The 20,391-nt window shown below is 47.2% G+C and overlaps 1 protein-coding gene across 4 annotated transcripts in view; it reads right to left on the reverse strand.

The window, feature by feature from the left end:
- Dpf3 (double PHD fingers 3) overlaps window positions 1-20,391 on the reverse strand; it is a 285,974-nt gene that overhangs the window by 128,714 nt on the left and 136,869 nt on the right. For all 4 annotated transcript variants that reach the window (XM_031357677.1, XM_031357681.1, XM_031357678.1 and 1 more), the window contains exon 3: window positions 14,512-14,619. In XM_031357677.1, coding sequence (XP_031213537.1) covers window positions 14,512-14,619 — 108 coding nt within the window. The remainder of the gene's footprint in view (window positions 1-14,511; window positions 14,620-20,391) is intronic.

Raw genomic sequence — 20,391 nt, forward strand, 5'->3', positions numbered from 1 at the left:
CATCCAGGATCCAGTCCCTTCAGGAGAAAAGCAAAGTGGGGGGGGGATGGGGGGGGAGAGCTTTATATCACAGAGACAGAGTGGAATCATTTTCCCCTAATTGCCAAAATATTTTATTGGCTCATATAGTTTCATTTTCAAACTGGCCTAGTCAGGCTTGCCTTGGGGCAGATTCTTAATATAAGTCTCTGTTGATAAGTTACATGGCAGGATACAGGCATGTATCTCAGAGCATTAGTATAAGGCTCAAACAAGGTGTTGTATAAAAAAACTTAAAAAGGACCCAGCCCCAAACTTAGGGTGTGAAACATTGCTGGGAATGAAGCATGTTGATTTTTATGTTTCATTCTCTTTAAAACTTGGGTTCAAAATTGGGTGATATGGGCAAAAAATCTAAGACAGCTTGAGTGTCTCACAAATGCTGCAAAGTTATTATTACCACAATGTTAATCGCTGATGGTAATGTTCCAATAGAAATCCAATAAGAGCTGCTGGTGTCGTCCTACATTTTCTAGTTACTGTTTGGAAAAGCAAAAAAAGAGGTGCAATTAAGTTGTATATTTTCTCTATCCTAAATGCTACCATTTTAATATGAAATTGATACCTGAAAATGGATGTGATATTTTACATTCTTTTAGACCACACTGGTATGTATATTCCCCCCTATAACACATCGACATTCAGAGGAGGTCTCCAAAGCCACAAGGGGCCAGTGGCTACCCCAGTGGACAGAGCAGCTTTACAACATTAAAAGAAATGCTTAGAAAGATTTTGCTTTCAGTAAGTGGATGGAATTTAAACATGGTTCTTAATGTTGCCCGCTTAATGCCCAATGGAGTACCATTCCGGGAGCAGCATTCAGGCTGACCTCTGGCAAACCCTGTTGGCAAAGCATTCTGGGTAAAGCTTTGACTAGCCAGAATGAAAGGCTAACCCCACCCCCAAGATAACCCAGCAGAGGGTACAATCTCTCTGCGTCTTAACCCCAGGGGGTCCCAGTGCACATCAAGGAGAAAGGTGACAGGTCCAAGCTCCCCCACAATGTACATACGACATGCACTCCTGGGAACCCCTGGGGATGTCACTGATTTAATTTTATTTTAATATGGCTTATCCAGATATAGGACCCAGTAACTCTTTAAAAGGCTTCTCTTGTTTAACCTCACACAAAGTTGGAGACCACATAACCCGACAGGAGCCATCAAACATTTAACATCAAAAGAAAACGGACCAAAATGCACACACACAATTCATCTATAAATTAGTCTGATTTTATACACATGGATATGAACCTATGGATCGTTACTCTTTCCAGAGTGGCAGCAGCTGTCACCCAAAGCCAGCCACCTCCTTGGGACCCGGAGGCAGCTCTGCCTCCACTTCTAATTGGGAACAGAGCTGCTCCTTGGGTGACTTCCAGCACGATCCATCACACCAGAGACAGCATCTGTGCAAACCGAAGCAAATCGGTTTCCAAATGAGAGGGAGAGAGGGAGAGAGAGAGAGAGAGAGAGAGAGAGAGAGAGAGAGAGAGAGAGAGGAAAAAACTCCTAGACAAATAAGGATTGAAGCATAGGAAGAAAAAAACCGACACAAATAAAAGCAAAAGAAGAGAAAAAAAATTGCCAGTGAAGCACAGTGGATTCTCCCCAGGCTCTGGACAGGGCAGCTGTCCTCTCGGGTACAGATCAAAGCCATAAGCTTTTGACACAGGTGCCCTAAGCCTGCCACCCAATGCACCAAAAGAAAAGCTTCCACTGGGTTGTTGGAGCCACTGAGCTCATTAACAGGATGCAGGCACGATGAGTCTGAGGGTACGACATGGGAGCAGAGTGAGTAATTAAATCCCAGGTCATTTAAAAATGCAAACGCCTTGGATGTCACAGGCTCCCTGAGCCTCTGACTCCTTCTCCTTCTTCATTATTAGGCTAAGGATGGAGGGCTGGGAACCTGCAAGTCATATATGGATTATAATAAAATATGCTGTATAAAAAAAAAAAACAGATTAAGACAGGTCTTCTTTGGGGAAATATACAAAGAGAGAAGCTGTCTGTTAGCTGTCGAGTTTGCAAGAGATACCATCTTTTGGGAGGATGGGCTCTGCCAACAGACAGGCTGCCCCAAGGGAAATTGTGGTGAAACACCCCGACAAGGCGCATCCATCCGTCCATCCATCATGGGCTCCCTCTGACGCAGGGGCCTAGAGATAGAGTCATGGTACAGAGGGGCGGGGGGAGCCCACAGACAATGGCAAAAAAAAAAAACTCCTGCTAGTCTGTGAGTGCTCAGGGGTTTCATTGTTGTCCTGGTTGTTTTTTAAATAACTGTCTCTAGGCTTTCTTTTAAAATACAAACGTGCCGTTTTCTCTTCTGTGTGCTTATTATTTTGAGGAGTTAAGCTCATCATATGTCCTTGGATTTGTACATCAACTTACACCAAGGAGCAAGAAGCTTAAGAATCAGGATTACATTTATCCTGCAGACTCTGGGGCTCATGGAGAGAAAGGGAAGAGATACCTGAGACCTAATTTCCTACCATGGTGGCAGGCCCAGGGATCCATCTCCTTGTCCCCTGAGAAGGCCTCTTCCTGGCTGCATTTGACTCCCTGGTTTGGGACTCATAAAACTCAGAATAAGTGAAGTTCATGTCAAGGACCTGTCACCCAGCTCTCAGCCCCTGTGACAGCTTGTGTGAGAATCCCAGGCTAGCCACACAACAGGAAAAGCATCATTCCCCCTGGTGGCCCCTGCTGAACCTGCCCACATTCCTCTGAACAGACACATTAAGGTACATTCTAGAATTTGAGATTAGTGCTACAAAGAAGCATTTCTACAGGCTTTAGGCCCAAAGAAGCATCTATGTTATCAAAGGAAAGTCACCACTAGGCCAGCCTGCAGGACAAGTACAGTTTCCCAAGGACAGAGAGAAGCATTACGGTAGAAATGGGCTGAGTGGAGGAGACATTTCCAAGGCGTGTGAGGTCCATTGGAGGAGGTTATAAGGTTTCAGGTAGGGAGGATAAATACATCCTGAAGATCCATGACACAGAATGGTGACTGGTTATTAATAATATGTACTTAAAATTGCTGAAGGAGTACATCTGAGTGTTCTACACACATGCACACACACACACACACACACACACACACACACACACACATACAGAAATGACCAACTATGTGAGGTGTTAGACACATTCATTAGTCTTGTCTAATCATTTTACAGTGTCCACATATATCAAACATCAGGTTGGGTGGAAATGTGGCTCACTGCTAGAGCACTTGCCTACCATGCCCAAGATGCTACATTCAGCCTCCAGGATCACACACACATTCCCATAGTAGAATGAATATATATATATATGAAACATTCATACATATTCACAGATCTATATGTACTTGTGAGTATACACAAAAAACAGTCCTATAGTATCACATATATATGATACATACGCATAGACACATCTATATGTATTGTACTGAGTACACACACACACACATACACATACTCAAGTATACCTTTATAAAGCTAGAAGACATTAAAATAGTTAAGGACTGGAGTTATAGCTCAGTTGGCAGCATGTCACTTGCCTAGCATGTATGAAGCCCTGGGTTCCATACCCAGCACTATATAAAATGGAATGTGGTGGCACACTCTAATAAAGATCAGGGTTTCAAGACCATTCTTGGTTACACAGCCAGTTCAAGACCACCTTGTCCTACATGATATCCTGTCTGTAAATAATTAAGTAAAAAAGTAGTTCAAAGGGGCTAAGGCAACTGGATATTTAGGGATAAAATCTCAGTCCTGCTACTCTTAATCACACAGTTGGCTTTGATTGCCTCATCTGTAAAACTGAGAGAGTGAAGCCCACCTCCCACTGTTGCTAAAGAGCAAATGAGACAGCAACTATAAAGGGTCTGAGCCTAGGAGATGTTCCAGAGCCAGGCTCCCTTCTTTCCTCCTCCTCCACCATCCACCCTGTTCTTGTGCACCTCAGTCCAAATTCTTGCCTTCCAATACTCTCAGGCTACCAGACATGGTGAGACCCAACTTTCCCAAGAGTGGGTATGGCCCAGCAAGAAAAGAAGCAACCAGGTAAAATCTGGTGCAGTTAAAAGGACAGAGAGTTGGAGCATGAACATAGCTCCAAACAGAGAGACAGGCCCTGCCCCACTGCCAAGGGTGGGTAGAGCCCCCTGCAGCTTTGGAGGAGAAATAGCAGCCGCACAGTGAGAAGCTTTGTTCATTTGACAGCTAGTGGTTGAGTATTGAGCAGGCTGTTCCAGGTGCTGGGGACACAGGGGTGGATGACAAAAATCCATGACTTCATAGAACTTACATTCAAGTTCATATGAAACAATACAATTGGGGAGGGATATAAGAAATGACTACACTGAAGTCTACAATCTGGCATTTGGCAATTGATGCTTTGGAGAAAGAACAGAACATGGCAGGGAAGCTGTCATGTGGGGGTGATAGGAGGGTGATGGGTACTTTTAAATATGGTCAGGAAAGCATGAACCTGGAAGAGGAATGAGAAGAGGCCTGTTCTGATCGCCACGTAAAGACGTCACAGGCACTAGGGAGCTATTAGTGCGTCTGTCCTGAAGCTGCCACTTGCATGGAACGCACACAGTGAGTCGGGGGCTCACAGAAGGTCAGCTCACAGGGTTACCAGAACTTTGAAGTGCTGGGTAGGTGGCAGCAAGAGTATTAGCTTCCAACCTGAGTGTGATGCCACAGGAGGTTCTGAGCAGAGAAACAGGATAATGCCTATATAGTAACAGGATTACCTGGAAGGAGGGTAAAGACAAAAATGGGGAGACCATGTAGCAGGTTCTGCACTACTTACAGAACCCCAGGATAAGCCTTGCTGGGAGAAAGCTAGCAGAATAAGGGCAAAGCTCTGTCCTCAGGGAGCTTAGTTTCTCCTTGTCAGACCTCAGAGTACACTGGGCAGGAGTGAATGCCCTGGTCCCCAAGCAAGGGAGGCTTCTTTCTATAGGTAGCAAATCTGTGCCGAGAACAGATACCTGATGCCAGGGAGACCAAGGTATGGATCCTTATCTGGGCAAGTCCACAGAGGAATGGTTCTCCAAAAAAAAAGAAGAGCTTCCACCCAGGGCAGAAGGTAAGCTTCAGGCATACCGGCCTGCCTAGCATACCACATTACAGCCATATGCCCCTGCATATCACAGGACAACAGCTAGAGGAAAAGCAGGCAGTGGGTCCCACAACCAGGTTCCAAGAACTCTCCTCAACATAGGAGAAGCAAGAATGAGGCTTTGGGGGAAAACACAGAGATATAATGTGTTTCTGGCTCCAGACCAGACAGCACACAATTTCCCTGCAGTGCAGCAAGCTGTCTTAATAATCTCATTGCTGATACTGAGGAGTGTCACAGCCTTTGTGGAGGTCCCCTGAGCCCACTCCACAGTGTCTGGGAAGGCAACATCTCTGTGCTTCCTCACAACTGCCTCCACACCATGTGACCTTTAGAATGGCCCACAAAATCTACCATTACCCACGTTCCCTATGTGAAGAATCGGGGTGTTATCTCCCAGGTAACCACCCAAGCTCCTGAAGCTAGTAACTGAGGGATCTGAACTTGGATCCAGGCCTTGTGATATCTATTCAGCATTTTCGTTCTCCAGTAGATTAAGAGAATAGGAAAGGGGTCTATAACCTATGACTACATATAGGCCCAGCACAATGACAGAGTTGGACAGGAAGCCCAGCTCTGGGTCAAGGCTTCTCCTTCTCTCAACTTCCCTCATCCATGAAAGGACGTATGAGAACTCAGTATGTTCCCCCAGCTTCATTTAACAAATCTTTATCATTCATGTCTAGGGATGCAAGTGAAGAAGATGGGTTCCTGCCCTGTACCTGTCTGTGAGAAGACAGAGGTGAAAGGAGAGTATGCAAGAGCAGACTTAAGTGGTTCTCAGCAGGGTTTAAAGCCCTGCTTTAAACATGGGACCCCCTAGCCCATCTACTAAATGAAGCTTTGGAAACTGCAACAGCCATGCGGCTATGCTGCCCACCTCTATCTCCAAGCCTTTGTCCTTTGTCAGGAATACAAGCAGTGCCTAAATTCTATCGACCCCAGTTTGTCACCTAAGACTTCAGGGAAGCCAGGGAGCAGGTGCCAGGGGCACAGGCAGTTGCAGCATGAAGTAGGCTGGAGGCCTGCCCAGCTACCTTACTCCCGGGGCCACCAGGAGTAGAAGAGGCGGCCAATGCAGGCATCTAGGATGGATGGCTGCCGGCTCTGACACTGCAGGAAAGAGATAAATGACAGGTCATTTCCCCTGATGCACTTGAAGGCATCCATTCTCCTGGCCATACCAAGCCCAGAAACCCCCACACAGAGGCAGATAAACACTGACAGATGGGGGTGGGAGCCAGTGTCCTTTTCCCTTGGAAGGACACAGCGGCATCTGTGGCAGGCCTGGCAGAAGGTCACACTGGCCACTGGCTCACACCTAGCTCAGGGCTTTACTTGTCTCTTCTCCACTGCCCTCCCTTGTGCCCACCCCCACCCGACTCATCCATCTAAAGAGCGCCTGGCAGAGGGGGAGGGCTGGGGGGCACAGGAGCCTGCCGACAGTCCCATCAATCTCAACCTACATGCCTGGCACATCAGCGTTCCTTAAGCTGTTCCTGGATGGGAGGGTGTCAGAGGAGCCGGGGAACTGTCTTGGGGAGAAGAGAAATCACATCAAGCATCAGAGAGCAAATGGTGGAAGAAGCCTAGAGACTATTAAAATGTGGGCCATGGACAAAAACAGTAGGGAACTAATTAAGATGCAGGATTTGCAGGAGCTGAGGAAGTTGGCCACTGCCTGCTCCCATCTGTAGAGTTCTGGCAGTTCAGCACAGCAAGGGCAGAACCCTGGGCAGGCCCAGACTTCCTCCTAAACCTTTCCCTTGGGGGCACCCCTCTGAGGGTCTTTGTCCCTGGTTTGTTGGCTGGTTTATGACTTTCTCTGCTTTGGGGCATCCTGAGCTACGGTCTCTGTCAGGCTTCCCACCCTCCTGTGAGTCCCCGCAGCAGCCAGAGGAAGGAAGGAAGGAAGGAAGTATATCCTGGTCATTCATCCCCAGTCATTGAAAGGCTGCCTGAAACAAGAAAACCAAGAGAAGGAACCACAACCCAGTGCTGGCAGCCTTCCCTCCTGTTCCCCTTGGGATCCACAGGAAGGGCAAAGAGCCTGATGCTGCCTGAGCAGTTCAGGTCAGGGGTGCTGACAAGGCCTCAGGTTCAAAGGGAACAGGAAAGATTCGGATTTTTAAAGCCCTTCGTGTTCAAGCACCTGGATGAGTGTGTGCGTTGGGTCCTAGAGAGAACAGTGCCAGTCCTGCCTGACCTGCTCCCTTTAGTGTCCTTTGGCTTCACCACTGATACCCTTGAGAAATTAACTTCCTAACTGCACCACAGTTTCCCATTCTCTAATATGAAGATATCTCTGTATCTTCCCAGGACCACAGGGACCAAACAAAGGTCTAGAGTTGAAAGATGCCCAACTAGCCAAGCATTTAATCCAGAGAGTTAGTAAGGAATAATTTGCCCCCTCCTCCAAAAAAGAAAAAAAGTTTTAGTGTTGTGCACCTTAAGTCCCGGCACTCTGGAGGCAGAGGCAGGTGGATCTGTGTAAGTTTGAGTCCAGCCTGGTCTACGTAGTGAGTTCCAGGACAGCTAGAGCTTCATACTGAGACCTTGTCTTGAAAAAAATTTTTAAAAAGAAAGAAGAGCAGAAGGAAGAGGAGGAAAAGGAAGAAGAGAAGGAAGGAAGGAAGGAAGGAAGGAAGGAAGGAAGGAAGGAAGGAAGGAAGGAAGGAAGGAAGGAAGGAAGGGTTAAAGGTTCCTTTTGAATGAAGTAGCTTTGCCCACTACCTGCTCCTGCTTACAGCCTTCTCCTCTGCTGACACTCTCCCTCTCAAGGATAGAGCTCTGTTCTTGGAGGAGTAACCAGAAGGCCCCTCACTAGCCCCAGATTTCCTGTTGTAGGAATTGTGACAACTCTACGAGGCAAAACACGTTGTGCTGCCTCTGTGACCAAATGCAAGCTACAGAGAATACTGTCCTCAACTGTCAGTCAGCTGAGAGAAACAGTGTGGTGTGGGTTGTCCTTCAGACACCAGGCAGGTAGGAGGCTGTGGGACCTTTACTCGTGATAAGTTGGAGGTGGGGGTGGGGACTTGAGAAGCACAGAGGTCCATGGACAATATGGATTCTCTGAGACTCCAAAGATTTCTTCCCGCACCACACATTTGTCTTCCCAACAAGAAATAAATATAGGAGGGATGACACAGTCACAGTGACAGAGGTGGAATGAAAACAACCAGACCGAGGAGCCCCTCCATCTGGCTATAACTCTGGCCAGGAGCGAAGGACTTAATGACAGCCAGATGAGGATGAGGCTCTTTTTGTCCCCACTCTGGGAGCCTCCTCATAGAAGATGAGCTCTGTCCTTCCAGAAGTCCAAGGAAGCCATGCCAGAACCTTCCTCAGGGGATCTCTAGACTGCCAAATACAGCCTCCCCCCCTCTGCCTAGACCTAGTTCCTTGACAACTCATCAACCTCAATCCAGACACGGGAAGAGCTGTCATGCACCTAGCCCGTGAGGATCTGTGAGGAGCTCAAGGAGGATAGGAAGACAAGCTGCAGCTGGGCATGATGCTCACAGAGGTCTGTCTCTGAAGCTCTGACATGGGGCAATCAAGCCCCAGGCAGCAACCCTGAGTTCACACAGACAGGGTCCATTCTCCCACAAGCAGATGAGGCACTCCAGGATGGTGTCAACAGTCACCAAATTCTTAGCACATGTCCAGGAATGCCCACCCCAGAAGTGTGAAAATGTGGGTTGGTTGTCTCCAACATAAATTCACTGTTCTAGTTTTTGTGCAATTAAAGCAATTAGTTCCAAGATGGATAAATTATTAATTTTTAGAAAGTTTTGTCCAAAGATGATATATGATGTTACACAATTTATTTTTTCCCAGTTATCCATATATTTTAGACATCTTTGATTTTCTTGGGTTACTTTTTAAAAATTGTATTATCAGTGTGTATGTGCATGTGTGTGTGCATGTGCGTGTGTTTATGTGTGTGTGTATGTATGTGTATGTATGTGAGAGACGGGGGAGTGCATACACATATGGAAGTCAGAGGACAACTTTGTGGAGTTGATTTACTCCTTACACCTTTTCATGGCTTCTAAGGATCAAACTTAGGTTACCTGGCTTGTTTAGCGAGCGCCTTTACCCCTGAGCCTCCTCACTCACTGGCTTATGATCATAATTTTAAAATAATAAATAAAATAATATTCCATTTTATGAATGCTATGTGCATCTAGCTATGCCCCATCAGAGGGTACTCAAATAGTTTCTAATCTTTGCTTAGGAGCAATGCCACAATGACTAAGTAAGCTTATAGTTTAGATAATATGTATCTAAAAATTAAATTACATATACTACATGTGGTGATTTGAATGAGAACAGCCCTCACAGTGTTCTATGTTTGAATTCTCAGTCCCCAGTTAGTGGAACTTTTTGGAAAGGATGAGGAGGTGTACAGCCTTATTAGAGGTATACCACTGGCCCCATGCCAGGCCCGGCCTCTCTCTCTGCCTGTTGCCTATGGATTAGGAGGTGAAGCTCTCAGCTACTGCTCTAGTGCCGTGCTGATCATTTCACACCATAAAGATCATGGACTGATCCTCTAAAACTGTAAGCAAGCTCCCAGTTAAATGCCTTCTTTTGGAAGAATTGCCTTGGTCACAGTGTCTCTTCACAGAGATAAAACAGTAACTAAGACACTATTCATGATATAACACTAGCAAAAAAAATGTCTAGTTCAATAGACCTATGCTTTGTGTATATGTGTGTTCATATGTGCATGTACATGTTTGTGTATATGCACATATATGTCAATGCACATGCATATGTGTTCACATGTGTGAAGGCCAGAGGTCACAATTGGGTTTCTTCTTCATCCACTCTCCATCTTATTTTTTCTTTGGTGTGTGTGTGTGTGTGTGTGTGTGTGTGTGTGTGTGTGCACGCGCCCACGCATCCATACATGCAAGATCAGAAGACAACCTGTGGGAGTCTGGGCTCTCCCACTACATAGGTTCAGGGAGTCAAACTCAGGTCATCAGGCTTGGCGACAACACTGTCACCTGCTGAGCCATCTTACTGGCCCTCCACCTCCACCTCACCCCCTCTTCCTGGGACAGGATCTCACTTTACATAGGGTAGAAGGTCCATGAAGCCTTCTGCCTCTGCCTCCCTGGCACTGAGCTCAGAGGTACTTGCCTGGCAAGCTCCTTATTGAGTTACCTGCTCAGGTCCGATCCAGTACTTTTTAAATACTAAAGGGGCTGCTAAGACTACTCTCCACTGTCATAAACAGAGGGATCATATCCATCCTTGTCCCCTCTGTTTTCCTTACTGTTGCAGGCCCATGCACACATACACATACATACACACACATATACACAATACATGTGCACATATATACATATTTGTACACATACACACATTTATACACACACATGCTCACACATATATACACCCACATATAAACATACATATATACATGTATATGTATACATACTCACATGCACACACATATACATGTACACACATGCACACACGCATGCACTCATGTGCACATACATATACATACAAATATATATACATGCATGCACACATGTGCACACACACAAACACACATATATACACAGAGCTGACCTAATAGGAATTTATAACAAGTTCTCCAGAGACTCCATCAGTGATTCTCCTCTGAGTCAAACACTCAGTGATATCAAAATTCTGAGCTCTCTTAGAGCCCAAATCAAATGGAATAAAATTAAGAAATTATCATTTTAAAATATTGTCCAAATCTGTTTAGAGAGGACATACTCCCAGAAAAGAGGTCCCTTAAGTAGAAACTGCGTCTTATAAATAATGAAGGCAGAAAATGTTAAGCAGGCTGCACCACCCCATGAGGGCACTGGAGAGGGGCTGCGTTCCCCTGCCCACCAGAGATGGCACCCTTTTGTGGGAATCTAGACAGAGACAATCACATACGACTTTTGCCCAAAGGTGCCCGTGTGCTCACTGAGGTTGAAGGTATATTCTTGAAACTGGCTCATGTCTTAGAATGGGGAGTTAGCTCAGTCATTAAAGCGCTCACATGCAAGCACGAGAACCTGAGTTCAATCCCCAGAATCTACATTTAGAACTAAGTAAAATCTAAAAGCTAGGCACCATCTCATGCCTGTGTAACCCCAACACTGACAAGGCAGAGACAGAATTCTTGGGGCTCACTGGGCAGCCAGACCAGCTCAAGGCTAAGGGAGACCTTGTCTTATAGAACAAGAGGGATGGTCTCTGAGGATTGGCACTCAAGATTGACCTCTGGCTTCTGTATAGATGAACAACCACACAAACACAGACTCACATGCACACTCATACACATACAACACACATATAAACCCAAATGCCATCCTGGGTCATCTCCAGGAAGATCACAGCATGCTGCTCTGACGGTACTTCATCCTGGCTGCTTCCAGGTGCCAGGTTCTCCTATCGATCCAGGGCCAAGGCTACTCCTGGGCATCTTTTCTCACCACTTGCACACCAGGCTGTACAGACTCAGAAAAGGCTGGGCAATAACCGGGCCCATGGCCAAAGGCTTGAAAGTTTGGGTGTCTGGTTTCATGAGTTTCACAGTAGGTCTAAGTTTCCAAACAGGACCAAGTGTCTCTGAGAAGTCCGTATACCTTTAAAGTTCCTGATTCCCAGCCTCTGCTGTTTACTGTGTCTCAGCACCTGAGCCCTGACTGGAAGAACAGGCCTCCCAAGACAGTGCAGCCGCAGCCACTAGGGGCTAAGAGCATCTGTAAGAGTCCACACTCACAGAGCCACGACTGCTCTCCCCAGAACAGGTCCTGCTCTAGAACCCTGAGAATCTTTGCTCTGGGCTTTTCTCCCTGAAGTTGGTACAGCCACTTCTGCCTCGTGCTTGAAGCAGAGACTCTAGAAGTCTTTCTGGGAGTCTCAGAAACAGCCACTGTGTGCTGGAGGGAACTCCAAAAGCCACCGGTCCTGCCCTTCTCCCTTGGCCATCAAGGCAAGCCAGCCAAGGATGGAGGCAGGTCTCCAGCACCTATATACACAGCTGCTCCCACTCAGCCACAGACAGGAAGCAGATGCCAAGAGGCCAGGATACCTAACGTGAATATCCGCAGACAGACAGATCAAGCCCTCAAAAATCACTGTTGCCTCAGTCCCATGAGCAGCGGTCCAGGGCTCCTTGGACACGTGATCCACACAGTAAAGACCCTTGACTCTATCTACAGGCTGACTGTTCTCACCTATGAAATAAGCTTATAACGCTGTTCCCTTCCATCCCCCTCCCTAAGCCCCAGCTCCAGGTAGGAGCAGGTGTCTGCAGAGTGGGGAAAAGCTTTGGAAAGGGCTGTGCCAAGCACTATGCTAATCAGAAGCCACTGCTGAGGAAGGTGGTGACTCAGGCCCCTGGATGACAAGAATTTGTGGGGCAGACATGAACCCAGCCAGCTATTCGTTCCCTCCCCCCGCCCCCCAGGGCTTCTCCAGCACAGCTGGGGAAGGGGACTGTCCTGCTAGGTGCTGAGTCTGGGAGCTCTCCATTCAAAGAGCATGTTACGCACGCCACAAGCCAGCCAGCTCCATGACCATTCTGGGCAGCCAGGATTTACTGTTCTGTGCATTCATTTCCCATCTTTGGCATAGGCTAAGTAGGTTTGAGCTTGCAACACTTACAACTGAAGGAATTGAAGCCATCTCTTGGTGTATTTGAATATTCAATGCACATATTAATTTTATACTCATAAAGTAAATGTCTAAGGAGGCCTATCTGCAGCATGTAGCAGCGGAAAAAGTTCCTGAAGAGGAGTGCAATAAATTTGGATTCCAGGCTAGGCCCATAGGAATTCCTGTGTGATTTTGAACGGGTTTCTTAACCTGGCTGGACTGCGATAAAGTAGGGAACCAGGGTTTATGATGCCTTAGGTTCTTTTATGCTAGATGTATTTGATTTTATAACAACAATAGACTATTATTCTCTTTCTTTTTCTATTATTTTTCTCATTTCTTTTTTTACTTCTTAGAGAGGGTCTCACTGTGTATCCCTGGCTATCCTAGAACTTGTTATGTGGATCAGGCTGGCCTCGAACTCACAGAGATCCATCCACCTATCTCCAGAGTGCTGAATTAAAGGTGTGAGTCGTGTACCCCATGCATTCTTTCACTTGTTGGTCTGGGTTGGCCTGTTTGTCTGTTTGTTTAGATAGGGTCCCATATAGCCCAGCCTAACCAAGAACTCACTACACTACCCAGCTGGCCTTGAGCCCATGTTGACTCCAGATGCCACCACTACCATTGCTGTTGCTGTTTGGGGGGGGGGGGTTCACACCTTCTGTGTGGTCCTAAGAACCACTCTGACTGATTCCCCTCCATTAGCCACACGTGTCTATTAGGTACCTGAAGCATAGCTGGAACAAAATGAGACATGGAAAAGTGCCAAACATGCACTGCAATTCAAACAGAAAATATAAGTACAGAATAAAAATGCCAAAGAGTTCCTATGCCCTGGACTGGTGCATGCTGGGATGACAGTAGTTGTGCTAGCTTCAAGCCCTGATCAAACTAAGGACAGTTCTGTGACTAAAAAGCCAGTCACTCATTTGACATTTCACTTGTCATTTTTACCCGTGCACTGGGTGGAGTCCAAAGCAGAAACCATCTGAACACTAAGGGGCTCATGAGAACTAAGGACCCCACATACTGAGCAGGGGCCTGTGGTGGAATGACATTTGCCTCTGCTCTGTCGTGTTCTGCACCCCAGACATGGATGTGAAGACAGACGGCCGAGTGTCTGAAGTTACGGGGGAGTCAAGGGAAAGGAGCCTGCACCCCAGGGATGCATTTTACAACCTGACCCACACAACCCCAAAGCAAGGTCTAGATTTAATGAGCTAGCCTTTTCATCCCAAAAAGTGATACGGGGGTGTGTGAGGTAGTCCCCAAAGGACTCCTGATTCTTTGAGAAAGCATACCCAGATCAAAGTGTCTTTGTTGGTGCTACAAGGAAGGGAGGACTTGAACCAAACTTTGTATTGGGCTCTGGTAAGAAGTGAGATCGCTGAGGCCCCGCCCCTGCTACTGCTAACTTTGGAGATGAGGTGGCACAAGATCCCAAAGCTCAGAGAAGCTTGGAAGTCAACAGGAAATATTTACACACAGAGTGAGCTCACGAACATTTCCATGTACCACATGGGCACCATTCTTCTGCCAGAACCAACTTTTTTTTTTTATTTTGTTTTACTTTTTCTTAGAGTATAAGGGTTGGACTCAAGACCTTGCCCATACTTGACAAACACTCTTCTATCGATAGAGCTGCAGCCGTGGGCCAAGAAACTATGTGGACACAGGGCACTCACAGGGCACTCACCAGGTTTTATTTCCAGGAGTCGCAGCTTTGGGTCCTCTGGTGGGTGCAATCGTCGCTTCTTGCGCCAGCAGCGGGCAGGGTACGTGTACAGCTGGCCAGGAGCAAGGCCTGTGGACAGACACAATGTAAAGATAAAAGGCTATACCCCAGAATGGACATCACAGCTTCCTCTACCCAACTTTGTCATTCACAGTGAGGAACAACTAGAGCACAGAGAGTTGAAGGAGCTTGTTAGTGTCACAGGAGAGCCAAGGCCTATCTATTGTGACCTCTAGTACCCAGGACATCGCACTTCTCAGCAGGCCCATTGCAAGGTAGAGCCACCACCTGTAGAGAATCTCTTATGGACTGTATGGATACATCGCCTGTCGATAAGAAAACAAAACAAAGAAACAAAACCCTATGCCCTATAGGAAGGGGTAGAGTAGAAGGTGGGACATCCGATAGACAGAAGGGATTCTGGGATAGAGCCAAACCCAGGAGGAATTTTGCCCTAGCACAAGGAGGAGGCCAGCTGCATGAAAGCTGAGCAGAGGTAACCAGCCACACGGCAGAACTTAAATTAGAATAAATGGGATATTGAGATATGAGCTAGTTGGAGAACGAGCCAAAGCCATTTGCCTCCGAATTTATTTATATGGTAAAGCCTCAGAGTCATCATTTCTGAGAACAGGGGTGCAGCTTACAATAAACACCCCTTCAACAACCAACCTGAGCAAAACCAGACTACCTGGCCTGCAGAGAATACCTGAGGGCCTTCAGACCCAAAACGAGCTTGTCAAGAATCTACCTCACCACCATGTTTGTAAGGCAGTGGCCCTGCAGTGACTGTCCCTCTGTCCAGGGCCAGATTAGGCAGGCTCCCTTCAAAGAGGAACCGTAGAAGTCAGTGAGCCTACCTGAGAGAGAGCCTCAGCTAAAAGCACTTCGGAGACAGCATCAAAAGGCCAGATCTCCTTATGGCGTTTTCCCACTCCCTCAGCTTCAGGCCATTCACAGGGGCCAGAAGACATCCTGGGCAACTCACAGAGGCATGGCCTGCCCTGGACACCCACTTGCAGGCTCTGTGTTCCTAGCCTTCCTGACCCGCATGCCAGGCCTCATACAGAGAAATCCACAAGTCTATAGGATGAACTTCTGTTTACAAGTCCTTGGGATGGGTAAGCATCCCAAAAGCAGTTCCTCCAAAGCAGTTTCTGTCTACATTTGACTTCTAACATCACCAGTTCCTTTGCGATGCCAAGCACCCTGCATATACATGTACACATAAAACACCACTCACTCACTCTCACACACACACACTCATACACACACACACACACACACACACACACACACTTGAGGGGAGAAGGTGGCTCAGTGGGTAGAACACTTACTACACTAGCATGAGGACCTGAGCTCAATTGTGTCTCTACCCCAAGTGCTAGGGAGGAGAAGTGAAGGAAGATGGATCCCAAGGGCTTACTGCCAGCCAGTAGAGCCAAAACATCAAGTTCCAGGTTCATTGAGCAGAACTCTGTCTCAAAAAATAAGGCGAAGAGGGATGAGAAAGAGCCACTAAGTCAATCTCTGACTTCCTCATGCATGCCTGAGGAAGCATACTTGTACACATACACATGTATGCATATATACATACATACATACATACATACATACATACACACACACACTACTACCACTACCACCACAAAATAAAAGTTAAGTGGGAGAACAGTTTCCATAAGCTCATTGGTCATCTTTACTCATTTGCTGGGTTGGGTCCAAAGCAGAGGCAGCCATCCCAGTAGGAAAGGGTCCAAACTTCTCATATAACTTTGCAAGCTAAGCACCACGTTAGTGAGACAGCTGCTCCTGTGGTTTGCAGGATGGTAAGATATTGGAGATTTGTATCTCTGCCCCATTGATTCCCAGGCAATATTAAGGTTGGAGTCGGGAGGCCTAAGGATCAGCCTGCGCCAGGTGGCTGGAAGGCTGAATGAATCAAATAAGTAACCCTGAGCTCCCTGGCCTGGCTGTGGACCCAGGTACTGGCTCATCCTCTGTCACACAGAGCAAGCCCCAGTGGCTGCCACTCATGATGGGCTAGTGACTCTGTAATCAGCAGAAACAGCGAATATCTGGAGAACTCAGAAATTTCAGAGCCCAAAATTCATACCGGACCTCTGCTCTGAAGGGAGTAGGCCTTTAAGAAAATGCAACAGCTGGTTTTTTTAGGAACTTTAGAGATTGTTTTAATGCCTAGTGAGACCCTCTAGAGGCCTGAATAGCATCTACTAGCTGCTTGCCTATGTTCTCTGATGTACCAAGACTGGTTTAATGGTCTTTCCTATAGGATCCTAATTCCTTGTATTTCCCCCAAGGTAATATAATCAATTGCCTGCATATTAGTGTCTCCCCCACTGGTTTTGAAAGAGTCAGCGTGGCAGGAATCACACCCTCGCTAGCGTCCTCATACTCAGCACACCATATTCGGCAAAGCACATCTAGGAATCATCCTATAAACTCAGCCAGAATTGAACAAGACTCAGAAAGACAAGAAGGAAACAACCCCTGGCCCTGATGGTTCTGTCTCCAGGGTACTCAGTCACCCAGACACAAACCATTCAAGAAGGGCTGGGATATGGCTCAGTGGTAGAGGCACACCCAGCACAGACAGGACGCTGGGTTCAGTTCCCAGAACCACAAGGAAAGAAAAGCTCTTGTTTGGTAAGTCATCCAGAAAAGAGTCTGGAAGGTGGACTCTGCTGAGGCCACCAACATCTGTGTGGCCATCTCTGTGCCATGAGGTCTCTTCTTGTTCTGTCCCCTGCTGACCCCTGGGATTTCCAACCTGAACCAAGGCTGGGAAATGAGAAGAATCGGGTCCTGACCAGCACTATCAAAGGGTTTAAGGAGCCAGAATTTGAAAATGTCCATACATCATGGTACTATGCGCTCCCTACTCTCTAGCCACTGCCCTGTGGGTTAATGACATTGAGGCCATCAGCTGTACGTCCACTCTCCTGGGGAGCTAAGGTTGGCAATAGTAGGGGTATCCAGAAGGCAGGAGAGAGGATGGCTTTACTTTCTAGCTTGGAGAAGCCCTGAGGTGCGCAGAAGAACCTCACAGGCATGTGTGCTAGAAAACACCACAACCCCTGTCAGAGCAGGTCACCAGAAATGCCTGCCTCAGGGGAATATGGAGGAAATTAACTGATGTTTGGGAAAATTCTCTCTGGGACTACGAAGACTGGACATGTGGCAGCTGCTGACCATCACAAGCTAGTTGATACAGATGAGTCTTGTACTCAGTGCCCCTGTGACAACCTTGCCCATACCGTCACTCCACTCTTCAGCCACCAGGATGGAGACACTTCCCTTTTAATTTTGCTTTGAATCCACCTTGTCTTAACAAGTAAATGGGCCCCACAGTACTCCCCTAGGGCTCTCTACCCCTGGGTCCTCATGCTGCCTGACAAGCTGACAGGCACCAGGTCCCCTTTATAGGACCAACACATCTCTCCCTGCAAGTTGCAGTTACAGAGGAAAAGAGCAGAGCCCCGTGAGACTGGTGTTGTTTATCTCATTAGAACAGGAGGCATATAACTCAAAGGCCTGTGTGTGGGAAAGACAGAGGGAAGAGGAGGAAGAGAAGGATGGAGCTGCAGCCACTGTCAGAGAAACTAACCTTGAGAACTGAGTCTAGGTTTGGGGGTGGGAGGTTAAAGAAGAGAAAGTAGGAGGCAGGAGACAAGGTGGGGACCAATCATCCCTGGCAAACAAGGCCACAGCTACCCTCCACCCCAGTCACAGACCCCCCTGTGAAAACTGCAGCACTGTTGCCTGAAACTGCAGCTCTAGTTCCCACACTCTGCCTGTGTGAAAGTACAGGGGCAACTGACACAACATACAGAAATTTGCATGCTTGCTGGGCAAAGTGGTTCCACGGAAAACTTCCATGATGAGCCTGATGTTTAAGTGGCCAGCAGATTGCACACAAATACCTCGCTTTGAACATGGTTCTAGTTTGCAGGTGAGTCTGAATATCTCTGACCATGCCTGAGCCAGGAAGAACTGGGAAGGCAAAGCAACATAGAAATGGTATGGAAACAGAAAGGAACAGAAGAAAAGTGCAGCAGAAAAGAATGGGAGATTCCCTCTTGCTCCAGCCAGATTCGGTTCGGCAGAAGTGTGAGGGGAAAGTTCTTCTGCAGCATCCAGAAGGTGGAAAGTAAAGACACCACAATGGTCATTAATGGCTTTCACATTGATAGACTAAGAATGGGCATTGAGTAGCCATAACCCACTCACCAGGAATCATCTCCATCCCATATACCCACTCATGCTGAATCATCTAAGAAGCTGAGGGGACCAGAGAGGAATGGGAGGGCACATCCAGAGAGGAAGGAGGCAGGAACATCCACTTAGATCCAGGTAACAGGATCAGAGACCACGGATGAAGGACCCAACTGCTGCTGGCCACTCATCACCTGTCCACAGCCCCACCCAAGCCAGACAAAATGGGACGGGCACTCAGGAGGCTCTACTCAGAGCTATCAGTCCCATTTAAAGAGCTCTTCCACATCTAGCTCCCATTGTATGTCACCACAATGGGTCATTAATGGCCTTCACATTGACAGACAGACAATGACAAGCATTGGAAATTCTGCACCAAGATTGGGCATTGAATAGTTCTTGAACTATTACGTCGGAACTAGAATCAGAGACCGTGCCACAGCAGTTATAGTGAGGAAAATGAATGCATAGGGAATGTTGCATAGATAACTCCTCCAGGTATTGTCTAGGCTCTGTCCACTCCTCTGCTTAAAAAAAAAAAAAAAAAAATCCATTTTGGACCATCCTCACAGAACTGGAATGATGAGTACAAGCCCCAGGCAAGGCTTAAAGGGAGGACAAGAGTGTTTCCTAAGCACACCAGGGGTATGTCCCTGGAGCCCCCACCCACTCACTCAGCTTAGCCCAAATCTGCTGTTTCCAGGGCCATGCATGAAGCCCTCCTGACCCTTCCCTAAACAATGAGAGTCTGGGCAATGGACACTGCACTTCAGGACTTAGTTCACATCACTGTGGGCATCCCTCCTGCCTGCCCTCTCCTAAGATTCATTCTATCCTGGTGTCTCTTGTGCCATGACTGCCCTGGCTTTCTCAACATGGAAATGTGCCCTGCTTCTTCTGGTCCAGGCGTTTCTGAGCCTCACCCCTATCACCCTTAAAGCAGGCACAGCAATGGATGCTGACACTCACCAAGCTTTCCCCTAGGGGCAGAAACTCCACAAGACATTTAAAGGCTGAAGATGGAAGCTAAGGGTGACTTTGTAACTAGCCCCAATTGACTCAGCTCCTAAAGAAGTCTAGCTCATGGCAGAGGCATAACACCTATCCAGTCCACCTTACCAAATCTCAGTGGGTCACCCATGGCCCAGAAACAGCAGGATTGATGCAGGGAGTTCTACCCCTATAAAAAAAACAACACCCAATACCAAGACCATGAGGAAAAGAGACTCAGTCCTTCTGCCCGTGCCCATGGATCCACTTCCTGTGGAATCCATTTGTCTGTCACATTACATCCATCAGCACTGCCAACTGCTCAGAGAGAACATGCCTCCCAGTGACATAGATGCATGAGAACACGGCATCGGAGATATGTGAGGAAGCAGAAATCCACCAGGACCCACTCATCAGAAGAATTTGTTTAAAATAATACTGTGCCAGGAATGGGGGCTCACATATGCCTTTAGTTCTTGCACTCAGGAGGCAGAGGTAGATAGATTTCTATGGGTAAATTTCAAACCAGGCCAGCCTGTTCTACATAGTGAGTTCTAGGCCAGCCAAGGCCACACAGTGAGACCCTATCAAAAAAAGAAGAAAAAGGAGGAGGAA

Source organism: Mastomys coucha, unplaced genomic scaffold (assembly GCF_008632895.1).
Source record: "Mastomys coucha isolate ucsf_1 unplaced genomic scaffold, UCSF_Mcou_1 pScaffold6, whole genome shotgun sequence".
NCBI lineage: Eukaryota > Metazoa > Chordata > Mammalia > Rodentia > Muridae > Mastomys > Mastomys coucha.